Genomic DNA, 19,829 nt, shown 5'->3' on the forward strand with positions numbered 1-19,829 from the left:
CCTAGAGTTCTAATATTTAGAATTGCTTGGGTATTCCAGCAGAGCTTGTTTTTCATAGTCCATCATAGTAAAATTGAGGAACTACAGCTGAAAGAGGTTTTCCTAAAGACTCCTATTGAGCAGGGCTGAGCCCAAGCTTTGACTTTAGATTTTCATGATCAATATGCTGGCAGTTGCAGAAGCTAGAACATCCTCTTTAACCTGGTTTTGTCGTTTGTATTCAATAGCCGGACCTATAATGCACCTAATTTCAGAGAAAAGCTCATTTTTGTAGGTTGCTTTTAGCTTTGTTATCTAAAGACGGATTGACATTTGGGTTGAAAGACATGGTCCCTTTGTGGATGCTATGCATTGTTGGGAAAGTTGGGTCACAAAGCCACGCATGTGAGCGTAGCTCATTGAAAAGGCTAAGCAACGTGGAGCTCCTCCCCACCACACGTGCCGCCCTGGAGGAAAGTCAGGCACATGCCTGGATTGAAAGTGCCGTTTGCATAAATGGATGACGAGGAGGATTGGCTGCAGGAGCTGGGCAGAAAGCTGTTTGGCTGCTTCAGATTTTATATAAGACAGCAGCTTCACTCTTGTTTAACACTTTCTTTTCTGACCTGTTTTTTTCTTTTTTTCTTTTAAGCTTTCTTGTTTTGCTTTGCTGTGCTGTATTTTATTCTGGAGTTTGTTACAGATCTGTTGCTTCAGTGCAAAATATTTATCTTTAGAACTTTAGCAGGAATCGAGGATTTGAAGATGATTGCGTTCGAAAACCTAGCAGTGACATTGAAAATTCATCCTTTGGTTAAATGTGTGACAGGATTTCCTATTAGGAGTAAAAATTGTGAGCTACGTAGAGAACTGTTTGATGCAGTTCCCCATGCTTTTGACACTTCGTTATTTATACAAGAATTCCCCCCCACCCACCGCCCCAGTTCTGCTATTCCAGTTTGAACTATGTAAAGATAGTTTTGTGTTTCATAAAAGCAGGGGCAACCGAAGTCCAAGATTTCTGAAACTTAGAACGTTAGTTGAAGAAAATACAACTTACTGCAAATTTAGTTTCAATACATTGCTCATTGTATTTTTTTTTATTCTTGGTTTTGATCTATTGTACTGGTTTGAAGAAGTAGTAGAATTTTAGTACACAGAAATGTAGATTTAATAGTTTAATTGGGGGGCAGCAATGCCTTGTCAATCCAGTTTCCATTAAATATTAAATTATGACATTATCCTGAATTAGGTCATTTAAAAATAAATCAAATGATGACATCATTTAGTGTGATGAAATAAGTTTAAGGTAAATTTGAAGTCCAGACTTCTTCAGCAACAAACTAAATGGAAGTCTCTTATTTAAATATTAAACATATCTAATATTAGCAAAATGCATTCTAGTTTCAGACAATAAACTGTATTCCAGTCCTCCTATAAGTGTTTTCAATGAAATAGTCTTATATTCAGTACAGTACAGTACAGTACAGGATTTATAATAAACATGGTAATATATATGCATACCACCCAAAGAATGGAAACTATAAGATTATAAAGTCCTGGAAATAAAACAGATATCCCCAAACAAACCTCTCAAACCACAGATGACGACAAAAACAAAAAAAAAGGGAAGAATCTTTTTTTTTTTTTAGTCAGTGAACAGTTTTGCTTTTCTCTCTATCTATATTTTATATAAATACTGGCATCAGAAATATTTATAAAGGTGCTACCTCTTGGAAATAAGGGTATGGAGTGGGAATACTGTAACCCTTTACATTTACATTGGGAGAAAGAGAAACACATGCAACCCATGCTATTTTTTTTTTTTTGGCTCAACCCAAATAAATTTTAAAAATCAGATGCAGACCCAATTTTTAATGTGCCATTTTAAGGTTTACAAAGTTATTTGAATTAATCATCCTCATATATAAACAGTACTTCCTAAAAAAAAAATCCTAAAAATTTATTTCTGCTATTTTTAAGGAATTTTGGCTGCTGCCTTCATAGACACTGGTTTAACTTTTTTTCAATGTGTTATACAATATTTGAAACAACTTTTTTTTCCAAAAAAGAAACAATATAAATGTACAATCAAAGTCCTTGAATGCATTGCATAATGTTGAGGGAGAGGAGATATGCACTCCAAGACATTGCTTGCTTTGTGTTTAATAAAGGCTGACATTGTAAACTTTTCACCATCCCAGTTTTAATACCCTGAGTCAAACAGCAAATACATAAATAAAGAATGCCAGTCTCAACTTTCATTGAGTTGAGAATGAGAATGTTTCTTTAGAAATACTGGATTCACCTTGATTTGCTTCTACAATCCGAGCTATTTCTGGCAAGGCTTTGATTTCTTTGCCCTGGGTAGACCTTTGTGATTCTTCCAATTTTACTTCTGTGAATACTTTATTTTGTATTATAAATCAATGTTGGTATTCTACCTCTTATTCTGTTAGTTCTGATTCTGGATGTTGTTTTTTTCCAGAACTGCTGCATTTTTGGTTATCCTTTTCTCATTAGACTGGTTCTGTAATAGCAAATAAGCAAATAATAGAAAACAAATTTCTTTGTTTTCAGTGTTTGTACATCTGTAATGGGTAAACAACTTTTCTTTCAGTAGTCCTGCAACTGTTGGCCCTGGTTTGTTTGTTTTTTGTTTTGTTTACATTTATATCCCGCCCTTCTCCGAAGACTCAGGGCGGCTTACAGTATGTAAGGCTAAAGACTCAACCAACAGAGTTGTAAGACTCAACCAACAGAGCTAAATAATATAAAGTACCTGAGTTCGGGAAAAAATCCCTCCTTTCTTGCAAATCAACTGCAGACAGACAAATCAACCAGATTCCTCTAACTTCCCAGCCCTAATGTTTGAGGGAAAAGCCATGTGTCTATGAAGCCTTCTAGAAGGCTAACAAGGAAGGGAACAATTTGTATAAATAAGCAAGTAAATATGGAAGGAAGGAAGGAAGGAAGGAAGGAAGGAAGGAAGGAAGGAAGGAAGGAAGGAAGGAAGGAAGGAAGGAAGGAAGGAAGGAAGATTTTGACAATATACTTTCCCTGCCCATCTCAAAACTGTTCTTTCATTTATTTATTTTTTATCCTGCAGGATCATTGAGCTGAATGGACACAAACCACCCCTCACTTACAAACGTTTTCAGGCCATCATTAGTCGCATGGACCTGCCAAAAAAGCCAGTCAGCACCATAACAAGCCAACAAATGGAGATGTGCAAGACAGAGATCCAAGAGAACCACGATGAAACCTATGGAGTGCCATCTCTAGAGGAACTAGGTAATTTTGGTGGGTTTGGAACACTTCCTAGATGGGCTGTAGTGCCTTCCATATTTAATCTGATCTGGTTTTGGTTTCAAAGCAATCTTTGCATTATCTATACATTCTGAAATTTAGAAAATGAACTGATCAGATGTCCATTGATTAATTGATTATATGCCATGAGATATAATCGGTGTTAACTCTTGCATGGATTGCCCTTTTCCAGGATGATCTGTCCCTAACCCATCACTTCAGGTCTTCAAGTGGTGCCCATATTATTCTGTTCATTCATTCATTTTGTTTATATAGCCATTCATCTAAATTTTCTGTGATTACAGGCAACTACATAAATATCCTCCATTAGGTCAATTATTCATGTTGAGCAAAGAGTTAAAACAACCCCATTATATTGTATTGCATTGTACAATATTATATTGTATTGTACTGTATTGTATTGTATTTTTAATATTATACTTTATTATACATTTTAATAATTCAGTGACTAGACATTGTTTTTATATAATTGAGCAAAACAGTGTTTATTAGTGATTTTTTTTAGCCCAGCATTCAAGAGAAGGCTTGGGAAATTTGCAGCAGAAAATAAAAATATAATAAAATGACAAACGGAATAATATCTTAAACCCAGAATTGTGTGAAAGTGCAGCATAATTTTTAGGTAGCAGAGTGAAAAATGAATACATTGATAGGTCTGGGGAAATAAAAACATAAGCAGTGCTTGCAATTAAGTTTAGTATGCAATGTTTAAAACAATTTTGTGTTGCTTTGATTTCCATTTTGTGATTATATAACATTTCAAGAACTTTTAATATTACTATGTTCCCCAGTTGATAAAAAAATATTTAGGAAGCCAAAAGTTTCTAGCATGTTTGACTGGCTTTAACTATCATTCCTTTTTATTTGAAGTTCACAAGGTAGTTAATTTTGACCAAAGGCCAAAAAATGGTATGGTTCAGCAGCCATTGCTGTTATTAATAAAATATTCTCTTAAATTTTATTATTTTTCTATTATATCTGGATCTAAAGAAATGTTGAGAATAGAATGCCATACAGTATAATATTATATTGCAATCAGCAGATGGTTAAAATGTATTATGAAGTGGTTTCTGATATATGTTACCCTAGTTATAAACGCATTTATATTTTATCCTATTTCTTTAAAATTACATCATAATTTCCTTCTTTTCATTTCTAATTCTAATTCCAATTCTAATCCTTTTCTAATCTTCCAAGCCATAAATCACAAGTACATTTTTCTCTTTTTCCAGTCACTGATAAATGTAGTTGTTGATCTTTCTGGAAACAAACAAATTAATTTTCCCTCTCTGCTAGGTATTTCCTAATTGGCTGTTCATTAATCCAGCAAGAAAAGATTTGGTTTCAGTTGAAAGTTGATCTTTAAAATTCTTTTTATTATTGTATGTATTTGCACCCAGATAATTTCTGGCTATTTTTGCACTTCCTAATTGCCATTATTAAATCAAGACTTTCTATGAGACTGTTGCCATTTCGATTCCTAACCCCCTACCTTTTTTTCAATAAGAGCTTTTTTAAAAACCCTATAATAAAAGGATTTTCAAAAAGAGCAAGATATTTCTCTGTTTTAATAGCATAAGCTGCAGCTTCTGCATTCATATATCAGATGAGGTTTTTTTTCCTAAAGATGTACTCTGATTCGTTCTAGTTATTCATTTTAAGTTAAACAGTTCTGCATGTGGTTTAGCAAACATGGCGGCAAACAGTTCTGAGACAGCTTGAGATATTAATCATGCTGCCTGAATTTTAAGTTAATAGATGCATTCCTTTTTTCACTCAGGCTTTCCCACTGAGGGACTTGCTCCAGCTGTTTGGCAGGGAGGGGAGACCGAAGCCTTAACTCGTCTGGATAAGCATTTGGAAAGAAAGGTAACCATCTCGATCTTTGTTGCAAAATTATCTTTCAGGAAAGGGTTATGTTTTCTAAGTCAGGGGTCTCCAACCTTGGTCCCTTTAAGGCAAAGCTGGCTGAGGAACTCTGGGAGTTGAAGTTCACAAGTCTTAAAGGGACCAAGGTTGGAGACCCCTGTTCTAAGTCATTGGTTGTCAACCTTTTCTTCACCATGGACTCCTTTTAAATATCTTTTGTGATCACAGACCATGGCCATGGCCACCAAGACCTGACTCAAAATTTAAATTATAACATTTCTTCAAGCATTCACGGATCCCTCATGATGATATCGTGTACCAGATTGAGAACCACTGTTCTAAGTCATTTGACTTTAGAACAAGCTATATTGCCTTATATTTTTGAGATGTAAATGTGCCATGTACTAATGATTATGCATAGAATCCTTTTGCTATAATGGCTGAGATATATCGTAAGAGAAATATCGTAATCCAAACTAATATTCATGCTTTCCTCCCCTCAAATCCTTTTTTCATATTGTTATTATAGATATTATAAATACTTAACTAGAGTCTCACTTTTCTTTTCTTTTTTGAAATGCAAGCAAATGTAGTCTGCAGGCAATGATCCTAATTCAGTATAAATCTTGCCATCTCCCTAAAAATTTGATTAAGCTGTATATTGCACCTGAACAAGAATTAACCCTCAGTATGTGGTAAAAGTAAAACCCAATTCTGGAGTATTCATTTGATGCCTTTATAAAGCTAATCTTTCATATACTTTTTTTCTTGGCAATTTAGCTCAGCCTTTATTCTGTATTTAATTTGATCTTAGTTGGTTGTGTTGCAGGAAATCGTGTTCTATTAGATAACCATAGATATTAATTTATTCTGTGATGAAACATGGGGCCTGAATTAAAAAAAAAATTGAGTCAGATATTCTGTGCCAAATATTGCTACAAGCGCTGACATTATTTTTGGATTGCTAAAATGTTTTTCCTATTCCCATGCATAACTGTTTGAAGATATTTATAAGCTTGGTCGTAAAAGCGAGCAACATTTTTAATCAAGAAATACTGAATCTTCTTTATTAATTATAACAAAGAATAAATTTCTGATATTTTTCTTTTCTTTTTCTTTCTTTATTTTCACTTCTATTTTATTTTGTCCCGATATCTTCAAGGCATGGGTTGCAAACTATGAACGGCCAAGGATGAATGCCAATTCGCTATTGGCCAGCCCCACAGGGTTGAGTCCCTATCTTCGGTTTGGCTGCTTGTCTTGTCGCTTATTCTATTATCGGCTTTGGGAACTTTACAAAAAGGTGAGGAAATGGGAATTGGAAAGAAGATTTGTAGACACATGGAAATGAAATGATTTGTAGAATATATTAATTCCCAACTTATTTCTACTTGCACACCTTCAAGGTATTATGTTCCTTAGACTTATTTCTACTTTACTATAATGTTGAGCCTTTCCTGGGAGTATTCATATCTTTTAGGCTGCTTTTAAGTTACAGTATATGATTGAATTATTAGTAAAATAAAGAAATTACAAGTATGCGTACAAATGATCAAATGAAAGCCAATTTGGTCTAGTGGTTAAGCACCAGTCTAGAAAATGGGAGACTGTGAGTTCTAGTTCCGCTGTAGCCATGAAAGCTGGCTGGGTGATCTTGGGCCAGTCTCTCTCTCTCAGCCCAACTTACCTCACAGGGTTGTTGTCACAGGGAAAACAGGAAAACATATTCACCACCTTACTTATTTGTAAAAATGATAACTATGGGGTAGAAAATAAATTTAAATAAATAAATAAATGCAACAAAACCACATTTAAACCACATTGTATTATTTTTAAATTATGCATATATTTTGTCCCTTTAGAAAATAAGGAAATATGTACACAACAGCAAAATCTAAAACAATGGATTTTAAATGCAATTAATTATTCAATTCATACTTTCTAGACATTCATTCATAGGATTTTACCTTTTGCATCAGATATTTTAAACTGCTTTGCTTTTATTATTCTGAATGTCCTGCTTTCCAGTAGACAAGAAAATTTTTTAAAGCAAATATTCTTATCAGATTATCAAATATGTGGTAAAGAGTTTAGTGGCTTGCTGCCTTAGTTCTGGAGTGGATGTTTCCTCAAAATACTGGGCTCTCCAATTAAAAGCTTCCTAAAACTTTATTCCCTGGGTAGGTTTAATTTGGAACCAAAATTACCTCAGAATTGATTTGGTGACTGACAGAAATGCATCCAATATGACGTGATCTTTTTCCCCTCTTTAGGTGAAGCGGAACAACACTCCACCTTTGTCGCTCTACGGCCAATTACTCTGGAGGGAATTTTTTTACACAGCTGCCACAAATAACCCTAAATTTGATTGCATGGAAGGCAATCCTATTTGCATCCAGATCCCATGGGATAGGAATCCTGAAGCTTTGGCAAAGTGGGCAGAAGGCAAGACAGGTTTCCCTTGGATTGATGCAATTATGACTCAACTGAGACAGGAAGGTTGGATTCACCACCTGGCCCGGCATGCTGTAGCCTGCTTTCTAACCAGAGGTGACCTTTGGATCAGCTGGGAATCTGGAGTGAGGGTGAGTCAGGTCAGAAAGTGATAAAAAATACTGAAGGATAATGATGATTTAAGAAAGTGTGGTTATATAGACCACGAGGAATTGAAACAGTTGTTCCCTTATAAAGGAAAAGTATTCTCTTAGAGAATCCTGTTGATAAAAGTCCGTTTTAAGGAATGAGTGAATGGAAGAGTTGAAAATAGTATCTTAGCAGAAATGATAAGAACATTTTCTGGGCAAATCCCCAGAAACCAAATTCAACTGGAACATAGTTTAGTTGCATTAGGCTTTTTTTATATATAGTTTCAGTGTTTATATATATACTTAGTTCATGGTGCTAATATAGCAATAGCACTTAATATTTACATATATATCATTCATTTTACAGCCTTCTTTAAGCAGTTTACAGAGTCAGCATATTTTCCCCAACAATCTGGGTCCTCATTTTACTGACCTCAGAAAGATGGAAGGCTGAGTCAACTTTGAGCCAGTGAGGATCGAACTCTTGGCTGTGGGCAGAGTTTGCCTGCAATACTGCATTCTAACTACTGTGCCACCATGACTCTATTTACACACATATATAATTTCCATTTTCCATTGCTGTGCGAACTCTGCCTAACTGGAGCCTAATACAGTAGCTTATTTTCAAGAATAACTGATATTTCTATCAGTTCCATGACTGAATTACTGCATCATGGTTTACCGTTGCAGAAATCAGCGGATCAATTAAGTACTGGGGTAATTAACTGTGAATGTATAGTACTGATGTATGTGTTGCACTGGCCGGTTGTGTTGACATTAGTCAGTAAAGATGTAAGTAGTAGAGCAGTGCAGGGCTTCAGATTCAGTAACAAAAATATCCTTTGAAATATGTGGGACACTAATGTATCTATCAGCAACTCCTTAAATATTTAAACGCTATAAACCACATCGTACTGCAATCTGCAGCGATCCAATCTTAGGGAAGGGACAACTATTTTAAGGAGTTTTAAGACATTATGGTACATGAGTGCTTCTGAAGCACTTTTGTGCCTTCAAATTCAAAGGATAGCATAGTCTTACTAAGAAGTTCAGAATACAGGTATTTAAAGGCCTGCTTCCTAACGCTGCACTAAGATTGGCAGGAGAAGTGGGCCTAGCTTGCAGAATGGTGTATAGAACCATGGCCTCAGTGATGGTGGCACCTCAATTATGGATTTTTCCCCTGGGGCAAGTTTGGTTGCCTCAGCTCATTCTATTCTATCATTTCACCTCTCCACTGTCCTATTCCAAATACCATTTCAATATGTGTTTGCAAAGTAACAACTGCCCCAAGATCAGGCGGGTTTTTTAGACTGTCTTCAATCTAAATTTGTTATAAATATGTTCGTTATTTGTTATAAATAATGTTTTATTATTTTATGGAGGTTGGTTTAGCACAGATTATTTTTATCAAGCAATTTTATAGAAAATATGTGTTAATACTTCGACATGGCACACATTGCTCTTGGCTTCATTGGGAGGAGAGTAATATAAAAATAAAATATACAAAATAAGATACACAGCAGTTAATTGGATTCATTCTCCACGATCAGGGTCACTAAACATCAGAACTTTGTACAGTTGACAAGGCTTCCAAAACAGTTGACGGAAGATCAACAACAAACATGATACATCCACAGTCTAAAATTCTGTTTCTTTCCCTCACATCAAAATTGTACCAGCAACTGAACAGAGTCTTTGCTTTGGACCACTCAAGCTTATCGTGAAAGTCTTCCCTCATATTTTCTCTCTTTCTTTTTCCACAGGTATTTGATGAGCTGCTTCTGGATGCAGATTTCAGTGTAAATGCAGGTAGCTGGATGTGGCTTTCCTGTAGTGCTTTCTTCCAGCAGTTTTTTCACTGCTATTGTCCTGTTGGATTTGGGCGTCGTACAGATCCCAGCGGTGACTACATTAGGTGAGCATATGGGCTGAAATCACCACAGCTTTTGTCATATTAAAGCCAAAATGAAAATTTGCTCTTCCTTTTCCCCGTTATCCCGTTTTCCACCTTTGGTAACACAGTTTTTGATTGTCAGTTCCCAAACAGGGGCTGTCTTGCATAAGTAGAGTAAAACATCTTTTAAATAAGAATACAAGTTCATCTTTTTACATAATTGGGCCAGCTGGTGACATATATAAACTATTTACAATAATTAACGATAGTCCTTATTGGTTTATTCTACAGGCGGTATCTACCCCAATTGAAAGGTTTTCCATCACGCTATATCTATGAGCCCTGGAATGCCCCTGGTTCAGTTCAAAAGGCAGCAAAATGTATAATTGGGGTAGACTATCCCAAACCCATGGTGAACCATGCAGAGACCAGTCGACTAAACATTGAACGCATGAAACAGATTTATCAACAGCTCTCAAGCTACAGAGGCCTTTGTATGTATATTTAATAATTTGTAATAATTTATTACATTTATATGTTGCTCAAGTCTCATCAGCTCTGGGACACACACACACACACACCCCTAGATAACATCACTAGTGCTAAAAGAGAGTGGATTTGCTTTTATTTGATATCAACACCCCGATGAGCAGAGATTTAACACCAAGATTTATACTGGACCAACAATCGAAATAACAATGCCCACTCCCTGTTATCACTGATGATGTTACCTAGTTTGGTAATGAAACATCTGCAAGAAAACAACTAAGCTCGGAGATTACCAAGGACCCCAGAATTCAACCTTCAGCTATAAATTTTCTCTTTCATTAATGTGAGCGTATGTGAATGTACTTTAAGATGCAGTGAAAATGTAGGCCTGCTCTTTAATAGAGATGTCTTTTTTTTTCAGGTTTATTAGCCTCTGTCCCATCCTGTATAGAGGACTTTAGTAATATAACAACAAACCTTCCTTCAGCCCATGGAAGCTGCAGCAATACAAGTGAGCAAGCGTTTTCCACAAATTATGCAACTTTTCAGCGGCATTAGACCACACTTTTCACTTTTAATATAGCTTCAGTAAATCTCTTGGAATGATTTGTGTATTCTAATAGCTGTTTAAAAGTTAAAGAGAAATAACCTTCAGTGAGAAACTCTGAAGCAAAATGGTAAACAGAAATCTACAATTAATTTCTCGAATACAGTTAGTATATGTACCTTCTGTCTAACATGGTAAACACTTAAAAGCCTAAATGACAACTTTTGAGATTCTAGAAGAAGAGGAGAGGTCTAATGGCACCTCTTCTACTTGTCTTTTTACAGTATTAAGGCAGTCCCAGTGTACTTCTCCAAAACGGAAATGTTATGCTGGGGAAGAAAACAGTGAAGAGCTCCACAAAAGAGCAAGGATGATGATACACCAGGGATCAAGGAACCCACAACAAGAACTTTTGCAAGTGAGTAGCTATAGAAGCCTGAGCAGGGGGTTGGACTAAAAGACCTCCAAGGTCTCTTCCAATTCTGTTGTTCTGTGAATGTTAGATATTTGGGATGTGCAATGACCCAACCCAAATAATTTGGATTTCTATTCCTTTACTTTGGGACAACAGTGTAAAGATATAAAACGGACAGCCCAAAGGATTGAGGAGGAAGGTAAAATTTTGAGCCTCTCTAGTGTTTGGAATGTTGCTTTGAGAGAAAATAAGTGCATTACTTCATAAACAGGATTTAATGGCTCTGGTTTCTATGTTTGGGCTCAGTTAAATTATCCATTCAAATTTTGCATTTTTCTGCAGAAATTCAGGAGCATGGAAACTATACAATGAGGCTGGAAGCAGAAAGTATACTGACGTAGTCCACAGATTGCTACCTTTGCATTAGATTTACTCTCAGGGTTACGATGTAGGGTCTTTGAAAATTTGCAGTATTGTCTTCCCACTATTAAATATTGAGTCTAAATTTATTTATTTTCTTAGTACATTTATCAAATTTTCTTGTCAGGAAGAAATACTTCTGTTTTATTTTTCTAAAAACTCAATCAGAAGTGACAGTTTTGTGAACAGTCTGAAGCACAAAATAATCAGAAAGAGCAAACATATTGATCTTTTTTGTTTATTTGCAACAGTCAACATTTTTCCTCCTGTTGACAGCTTGCACAGGAATAGTTGTGACTGTTCTATTTTAGACATTACAAAGAATATAAAAAATATAAAGGGAAAATCTGAGGAACTATTGGTTTTTCTTAGATTACCTAACATCTGAATGTAAATTAATACCGGTAGAAACATAATACTAGAAGTTAAGAGAGTTGGTGTTCCATATAAAATATTGAAAAATATGACTTCTACTAGCATTTGAAAGTTTTTGTTTTGTGTTTCCTTAATTGCAGTTATTATTTATATTTATATTATTATATTACATTATTTATATTTCATATTTTTAAACCGCCTATCTTCTGCAAAGAGGGTCTCTTTTGCAGTGGTGGGTTTCAAAAAATTTTTACTACCATTTCTGTGGGTGTGGCTTGGTGGGCATAGCAGGGGAAGGATACTACAAAGTCTCCATTCCCACCACACTCCAGGGGAAGGTTACTGCAAAATCCCCATTTCCTCCTGATCAGCTCCCAAGGGACTTGGGAGGCAGAGAATAGATGGGGGCAGTGCCAGTCAGAATTTTTACTACCAGTTCTCCAAACGACTCAAAATTTCTGCTACCGGTTCTCCAGAACTGCTCAGAACCTGCTGAAACCCACCTCTTTTCTGTTGCCTTTTTAACAATAGCATGGACACTGAGACAAACCTTTCTTTAATTTGTTTAGGTCACTTTCTTTCTTAAACTTTTTTAAGATTATCCTTTCAAGACCCCTTCCCATTTTTAAAGATTATGGAGGACCATGAAAGAGCTTTTGTTTATATGAGTTATGTTTCTGAATATTTACAATATTAAAAATTGAATTCAATGCAGCTGCCACTGCTTCTCATAATTGTTTGATGGGATTTTAATATTGTAACATAGGCTGGCAAATTATTTTGATTTCATAGACCCTTGAGAGGATCTTGGGAGACCAGAGGTGAAATCCAGCAGGTTCTGGAGAACCGGTAGCAGAAATTTTGAACAGTTCGGAGAACTGGTAGCAGAAAATTTGAGTAGTTCAAAGAACCAACAAATACCATCTCTGGCTGGCCCCAGAGTGGGCTGGGAGTGGGGATTTTGCAGAATCCTTCCCCTGCCATAGCCACCAAGCCACCCCACGCCCACCAAGCCACGCCCACAGAACCAGTAGTAAAAAAAACTGGATTTCACCACTGTGGGAGACCCTTAGAGGGTCCTTGAATACCACTTTATCTCAGGAATTCTGGGAGTTGAAGTTCACAAGTCATAAAGGGGCCATAGTGCCCCACCTCTGGTTTAGGCGATTCCTTTTGTTTTAAAAATATTTGTTAGAGACCTTTAAAGGACCCTGCAGAATTTGTTCTTTGTGTCAGATTTGGTTCTTTGATGCGAATTTATTTCTGTTGAGAGTTAGTTCCTGATGTTCCTGATTTTCCTTTCTTGAAGCAGAAATATGATTATATACTAACAGCATAGTCTTTACCTTTTGATTGCCAAATAAAGCATTCATTCATTCAAAGCATGTAAATATTGCCTTCCTCTAAGATCTCAAAAGGGTTTACATGGAGCTTAGTTCCTTTTATTCTTACAGTGATATTACATGTGTAAACTGGGCAGAGAATCAGTGTTCTGACGAAGATATTCTACAAATACTTCTGAAGGATGCATATGACATCCTGTCTTTGTGTTCTCTCATTTTTAAACATTGTTATTTTCCCTTCTTTTTTAATCTTTCTATACAGTTTTCTTTTCTTTCTTGTTTTCCTTTTTAAAATAGGAGGGGGGAATGGATACTATGCTAGATTATTGTGCTATAATTTAGAATAAATATTACATTTTTCTCCTTGGGAATGCTTTCATTGCTCCTCCTCTCTGAGATTTTGGAATATTTTCAGTGATGCTACACTTTTAGCAGCCAAAAATCCTTGATGTGTTCATCCTTGCAAAATTGCTGTGGTTTTATTGCCCTCTACTGCAAGGATTGAATATTGTCGTCGTTATTTATTCATTTCTTGCTTTTCTGGTTTTTGCCCACATCATGTTTCTCATTACACATTCTTTATAATTGTCTTCAGAAACTCTGTTCAATATTAGGCTCCTTATTTAGCTCCAGTTTTCTTTCTTAGCTTCTACTTTTCAGATTTCCAATATATAACTACTTGGTTGCATTAGGCTGTTAATCACTGCTTTGTGACATCCATATTACTAAAAGTCTATAGAGATTCTCAGTCATCCAGGTCATGGTTGTTCCAAAGGTGCTTTTCCAGGAGGCAACTGGACTTTCTTGTTTTTCTTTTAAAGACGTTTTCGCTTCTCATCTAAGAAGCTTTTTCAGCTCTGAAAGGATAGTGGAGAATGGAAGGATTTATATTCCTTGCGGACAGCTAGTAATTTGAATCCTTTTAGGGGGTCGTTGAAGCACTTGAAGGTTTATCTGTGTCCTCAGGGTCACCTGAGTAGTGCTCCTGGTTCCTGTAGTCTGCATTTTTTTTCTTCTGGAAATCTTCCTTTTTTCTTTTCTTTTGAAGACTAGAAGAATATAAGTCCTTCCATTCCCCACTATCCTGTCAGAGCTGAAGAAGTTTCTTGGATGAGAAGCAAAATGTCTTCAAAAGAAAAAAACAAGAAAGTCCAGTTGCCTCCTGAAAAAGCACCTTTGGGACTTCCTCTTTGTACATCTTAAAATCTCTCCCAAATCTTTTAACTTTCATCTCGTCTTCTTTACTGTTTTGACTTTAGTGTAAATTTGTGGATAGGAATCTTTATCCATTTTGAGACTTTTCAAAATAGAGAGGATGGTCCTTATTCATGGTACAGGTAGCCCTCGCTTAATAAGGGTAATTGGGACTGGCAACTCCATTGCTAAGTGGTTGTGGTTGTAAAGCATAATGTCACAGGCAGCAGTATCTGTTGCTATTGATAGGAGAATTTCACACAGTCACAGCATCCTCTGATCATGTGATTGGCATTTACGACCGCTTGCCAGCCAGTAGTGAGGGTCATAAATAGTAATCATGTGACCATGGGACATTGTAACCATTGTAATAGTGAGCCAATTGCCAACCGCCCAAATCATAATCACGTGATCCCTTGCAATGGATGCAACTATGAAGAATGGTCATAAGTCCTCCCATTCAGCTCTGTGGTAATTTCAAACGACCACTGAATGAGAACTATATCTGGAGTTGTGTTTTATAAAGTCATTGCAAACACTGAATTAGTGAATACTGAAACCTCACTTGGGAACTTGTTCATTGGATGACTCATTTTTTTGACCACTGCATAGTCACCAATGAAAGCGCTGCTTGTACCCTATTGATTTTATAGCAACAAATATATTTAGCGAGTAGACAAATTTGCAAATATATTATCCTCAAATAAAGAGAATTGACTGCAGATACTGTCAATTCTACATAGGTTTTAGCTGGTGAGTTCTTTCCATAAATGAACAAACTCATTTGAATCACAGTTTTTCTACAGGATAGTGATAAATATATGTAGATAAAGATGTTTTCATTGTATTCTCTGCTTACATTCTCAGCTTCTGAGCAAACTTCTAAATAACCTTGGATTTCTCATTTCTTTTCAGATTGAATTTGGAAACTGACAAGACAAAAATAATGTCACAGAATGGCTAATGGAGTAATAGGGAAGTATTTTCATATGAAGAATCGCAACACCAAACAGCAATTTCATTTGGTTAGGCTGTTGAATGCACAATACACAAGGACTCATAATCTCTTATGAAAGAGGCAGTGAACAGGTTTTGTCAATAAACATAATCTCAGTAAACAAATACGTGCCTTTCTTTTTTTTTTTTTTCTTTTTTTTTTGTTTACATTTATACCCCGCCCTTCTCCGAAGACTCAGGGCGGCTTACAATGTATAGGGCAATAGTCTCATTCTATTTGTATATATTTACAAAGTCAACTTATTGCCCCCCCCAACAATCTGGGTCCTCATTTTACCTACCTTATAAAGGATGGAAGGCTGAGTCAACCTTGATCTTGAGATTAGGGAATTGGTTAAGAAAAATATGGAGCTAAGACTTGCTCATTTGCAAGTTTATTCAAGGTACTGCAGATGGTATCTCCTTTTTTGCTTCATTTAGCACATCCTTACTTCTTCTGTTGTCATTATTTATTAGGAAGAACTTGGATGAACCGTGCAAAATATTTCATGGTGCTCCTTGTAATTCCATTTAAACACTCCATGCAACCACTAAACATGTATACAGATGATATTATAGATGGAATCACATCTGTCACTAAACCAGTATTTATTGCTTCTATAAAGGCACAGTACTGGAACAACAGTGACCAATTTGAAGGTACTAAAAATAGTAAATTGAATGTTTACTAGAGCGTTTATCTTCCAATCATGTTATTCTGAAACAAAAAAGATATACTGAATACCTACAGCCATGTGAAAAAGAAAGTACATTCGCTTTGAGTTCTATGGTTTTACACATCAGGACATAGTAAAAATAGCCTGGTCCTTAGAAGTTCTTAAAAGTAGGTAAATACTACTTCAGATGAACAACAGCACATGACATATTATCACGTCATCATTTACTTTACAAAAAGAAAGCCCAAATAAAGAAGCCATGTGTGAAAAACTAAGTGCACCTTATGATTCAATAGCGTGTAGAACCACCTTTAACAGCTATATCAGTCTCACATCGTTGTTAGAAGAATTTTGGCCCACTCTTCTTTACCACATTGCTTCAGTTCATTGAGGTTTGTGGGGATATGTTAATGCACAGCTGTCTTGAGGTCCCGCCACAGCATTTGAGGTCTGAACTTTGATTAGGCCATTGCAATATCTTGATTCTTTTCTTTTTCAGCCAGTCTGTTGTAGATTTACTGGTGAGCTTGGGATCATTGTCCTGTTGCATGATCCAGTATCAGCCAAGCTTTAGCTATTGGAGAGATGGCCTCACATTTGATTCTGGAATACTTTGTTATATGGAGGATTTGATAGTCGACTCAATGACTGCAAAGTACCCGAATCTTGTGACTGCAAAACAAGCCCAAATCATCACCCTTTGATACGAGATGTTTGTGCTGATATGCTTTACCAACTTTTAAGAACTACTAAGAACCAGATGATTTTTACTATATCCTGATGGGTAAAACAATATAATTCAAAGAGGGTGTACAGGTAGTTCTTGACTTACAACCACAATTGACCCCAAATTTCTGTTGCTTAGTTAGACATTTGTTAAGCTTTGTTTTGTCCCATTTTACAAATTACGTGTAACAGTTGTTAAGTGAATCTGTTGTTAAGTGAATCAAAGTCCCATTGACTTTGTTTGTCAGAAATTCACAAATGGTGATTGCCTGACCCTGGGGTAGTGTGTCTGTCATAAATATGATTCAGTTGCCAACCGTCCGAATTTTGATCATGTGACCATGGGGAGGCAGCAGTGATCATAAGTGTGAAAAATAAGTCATTTTTTTCAGTACCATTATAACTTTGAACGGTCACTAAGTGAACTGTTGTAAGTTGAGGACTACCTGTACTTCCTTTTTCACAAGACTGTAATTTTGCTATGAAAAGAACAATAGATTTCAAAAACATAAAAAATATTATTAGTCACAGTATTCTACTTATATATACAATCTTGGCTTTAAGTATATTCTAAAGCATGTTTCTACCTCTTATGGTTGAAAAAAACCGACTATTTTAAAACAAAATCAGGTAATTTGCTGAGTAAGATTTCTTGAGATCAAAATGTACAGCTTCACTGACTTGTTTAGTTTCTTGTCTTCCTCCATAACTTTCCAGAATTGAATAAATTGTGAACTCCTCTATCCTAAGTGAGCTTCTTCAAAGTTCTGTTTGGCTTTTTGGAAGAGTTTTTTGACCTCTGGGATTTTGTCATGAAATTCCTCTTTCTCTTTAAGACGTTTGTGGCATGGATTGACCCAATTTGATGCTGATTTGCATGGAATTATTGTGATGTTGGGAAACTGAAAGGTCTCTCTTTTGATTTTGTCATTATTTCTCATTGTGAATAAATTGCTCATGAAGGCTTATATGCCATATACAATGTTTCTCAATCTTGGCTGCTTTAAGATGAGTGGACTTCAACACCCAGAATTCGCCAGCCAGCCCCAACTTCACATCATTCGGACAGCAACTTCATAATTCCTTCAAAAATTCTGTATATTTATTTTTAGTGTAGTCTTAGCAGGATTGCTGCCTCCTACAGCATCACAATAATGAAGAAAAGAAATTATCTTTATCCTTGAAAATACGAAATTGGTTCATGGATCTGGAGCCATGTCAGTAGTATCCTCCATTTCAATCTTGTTAGCAGAGAGCTTCCAAGGGACTTAGCTGTCAAAATTGGGAGTTTGGGGCCACTGGCCATTGCAGTGGAAGAGTTAAAGGATACATTTGATGTCATCTGAAACCTTGCATACATAAGGAGAGTTTCTCTTTCTAATATCCAATGCATAATTGAAGAAGGAAGGGAATTCCATAAAGACATTAATTTTTACTATATTGATTATACTACTGCTTTTGACTGCGTAGAATACAGCACAAGGTGGATGCCCCTTAAAAACTGGTATATTGAGGCACCTCATCTCCCTATTGAAGAATCTGTATGATAACCAAGAAGCAGCAACTAAAATATAGAGCAACAAAGTGTTTCAAAATTGAGAAAGTGTACCAAGGTTGTAAACCTTGTCACCTTAATTTGATTAATCTGATAATTCCTCTTTGACTATTGAAGATGAAAGGAGAGTGGAAAAGCCAATTGGCTGCTGAATATTAAACAAAACGAAAAGTTTTAAGAATATGTCAGGTAATCCTGACCCAATGCCAATACTGTAGAGAAGAAATTGAAAGAGTAACCAAGTTTTTTTCCCTAGGCTCCAAAATTCAGAGATGGTGACTGTTGCCATGAAATAAGTAGCTGCTACTTGGGAGAATGTCTTAACAGGTTGACAGAATTTTTGACATGCAGAGATATCAGTTTTCATACATTTGTGAAAGGTGAACTATCAGAAAGGCTAAAAGAAGAAAAATATACTGTGCTGGAAAAAATAGTTGATTTGGATTGCCAGAAATAAAATGCTAGATGAAGTAAAATCTGCTCATTGGAAACACTAATAATGAGACTAAAACTTAGTATTTTGAATACAGAATGTAAAGGCAAGAATAATTGGAAAAGACCCTTATGGTTAGAAAAATCAAAGGCAATAATCAATAATCAAAGGGATAGTTAGATATCACCATGATCCAAATATATATAATGACCCAAACAAGAGTTTAAAAAAACCCGAACAGTTACTATAGACAATCCTGGCAAAATGGAGTCCATCAGATCAGAGAGACAAGTGATTGAACAACAACAATTATACAAACCATTTTAATACTATTTATCCAGTATAATCCTTGGATAAATTTGCATAGATCAAAATATCTCCTCTGACTCATGTTGCCATTATTAATTGCTAAATTATCATTTCTGACTTTCATAGAGGGTAATTAATTTTCATTATTTGATGCCCTATCTCCTGAAAATATATTCCTGTTTCTTACAACTACTTGGAAAGAGATGCATGTTCTACAATATAAATTTAAATTTTCAGTTTCGGTTCAAAATGTTTTGTTGCTTTTTAAAGATGTTGTACAGTAACTATATGATACATGTTTTATTCTCTACAATGAATTCAATGGATGAATCAATGTTGTTTTGTATTTATTGTCAATAAACTGTACCAAACTGAGGGACCCCCTAGTAACTTCTTACAAAACCCTTAACACTTCCAAAATTGGGCCAGTTGTCCTGCTGTGGGAATTTAAGGCATAAGAGGCTTAAGAAGGATCCTTTTTGTCCGTTAAATTCGCCTAATCTCTAATGTTGTTGCTTACTCAAGTGCCATCACAATCAGTACCTGTGCCCCGCTGGTCTCCATGAAGGCCAAAAAATTCTTCCTAATCTCTAAATTACTCAAAGGTTATCACAAACATGATGTTTGTTTCTCAACCTTGACAACTTAATATATGTAGGCTTCAACTCCCAGAATTTCCCTGCCATCATG

The 19,829-nt window shown here is 35.8% G+C and overlaps 1 protein-coding gene across 1 annotated transcript in view; it reads left to right on the forward strand.

The window, feature by feature from the left end:
- Positions 1-15,565, forward strand: part of CRY2 (cryptochrome circadian regulator 2) — a 34,634-nt gene extending 19,069 nt beyond the window's left edge. The window contains exons 4-12 of the mRNA XM_058161721.1: positions 3,089-3,273; positions 5,090-5,178; positions 6,341-6,481; positions 7,452-7,763; positions 9,530-9,681; positions 9,952-10,154; positions 10,571-10,660; positions 10,981-11,114; positions 15,359-15,565. Of these exons, the coding sequence (XP_058017704.1) occupies positions 3,089-3,273; positions 5,090-5,178; positions 6,341-6,481; positions 7,452-7,763; positions 9,530-9,681; positions 9,952-10,154; positions 10,571-10,660; positions 10,981-11,114; positions 15,359-15,376 (1,324 nt within the window). The 3' untranslated portion in view covers positions 15,377-15,565. The remainder of the gene's footprint in view (positions 1-3,088; positions 3,274-5,089; positions 5,179-6,340; positions 6,482-7,451; positions 7,764-9,529; positions 9,682-9,951; positions 10,155-10,570; positions 10,661-10,980; positions 11,115-15,358) is intronic.
- Positions 15,566-19,829: the final 4,264 nt, after the last annotated feature.

This window comes from Ahaetulla prasina, chromosome 1 (genome assembly GCF_028640845.1).
Source record: "Ahaetulla prasina isolate Xishuangbanna chromosome 1, ASM2864084v1, whole genome shotgun sequence".
In the NCBI taxonomy this organism is placed as follows: Eukaryota; Metazoa; Chordata; class Lepidosauria; order Squamata; family Colubridae; genus Ahaetulla; species Ahaetulla prasina.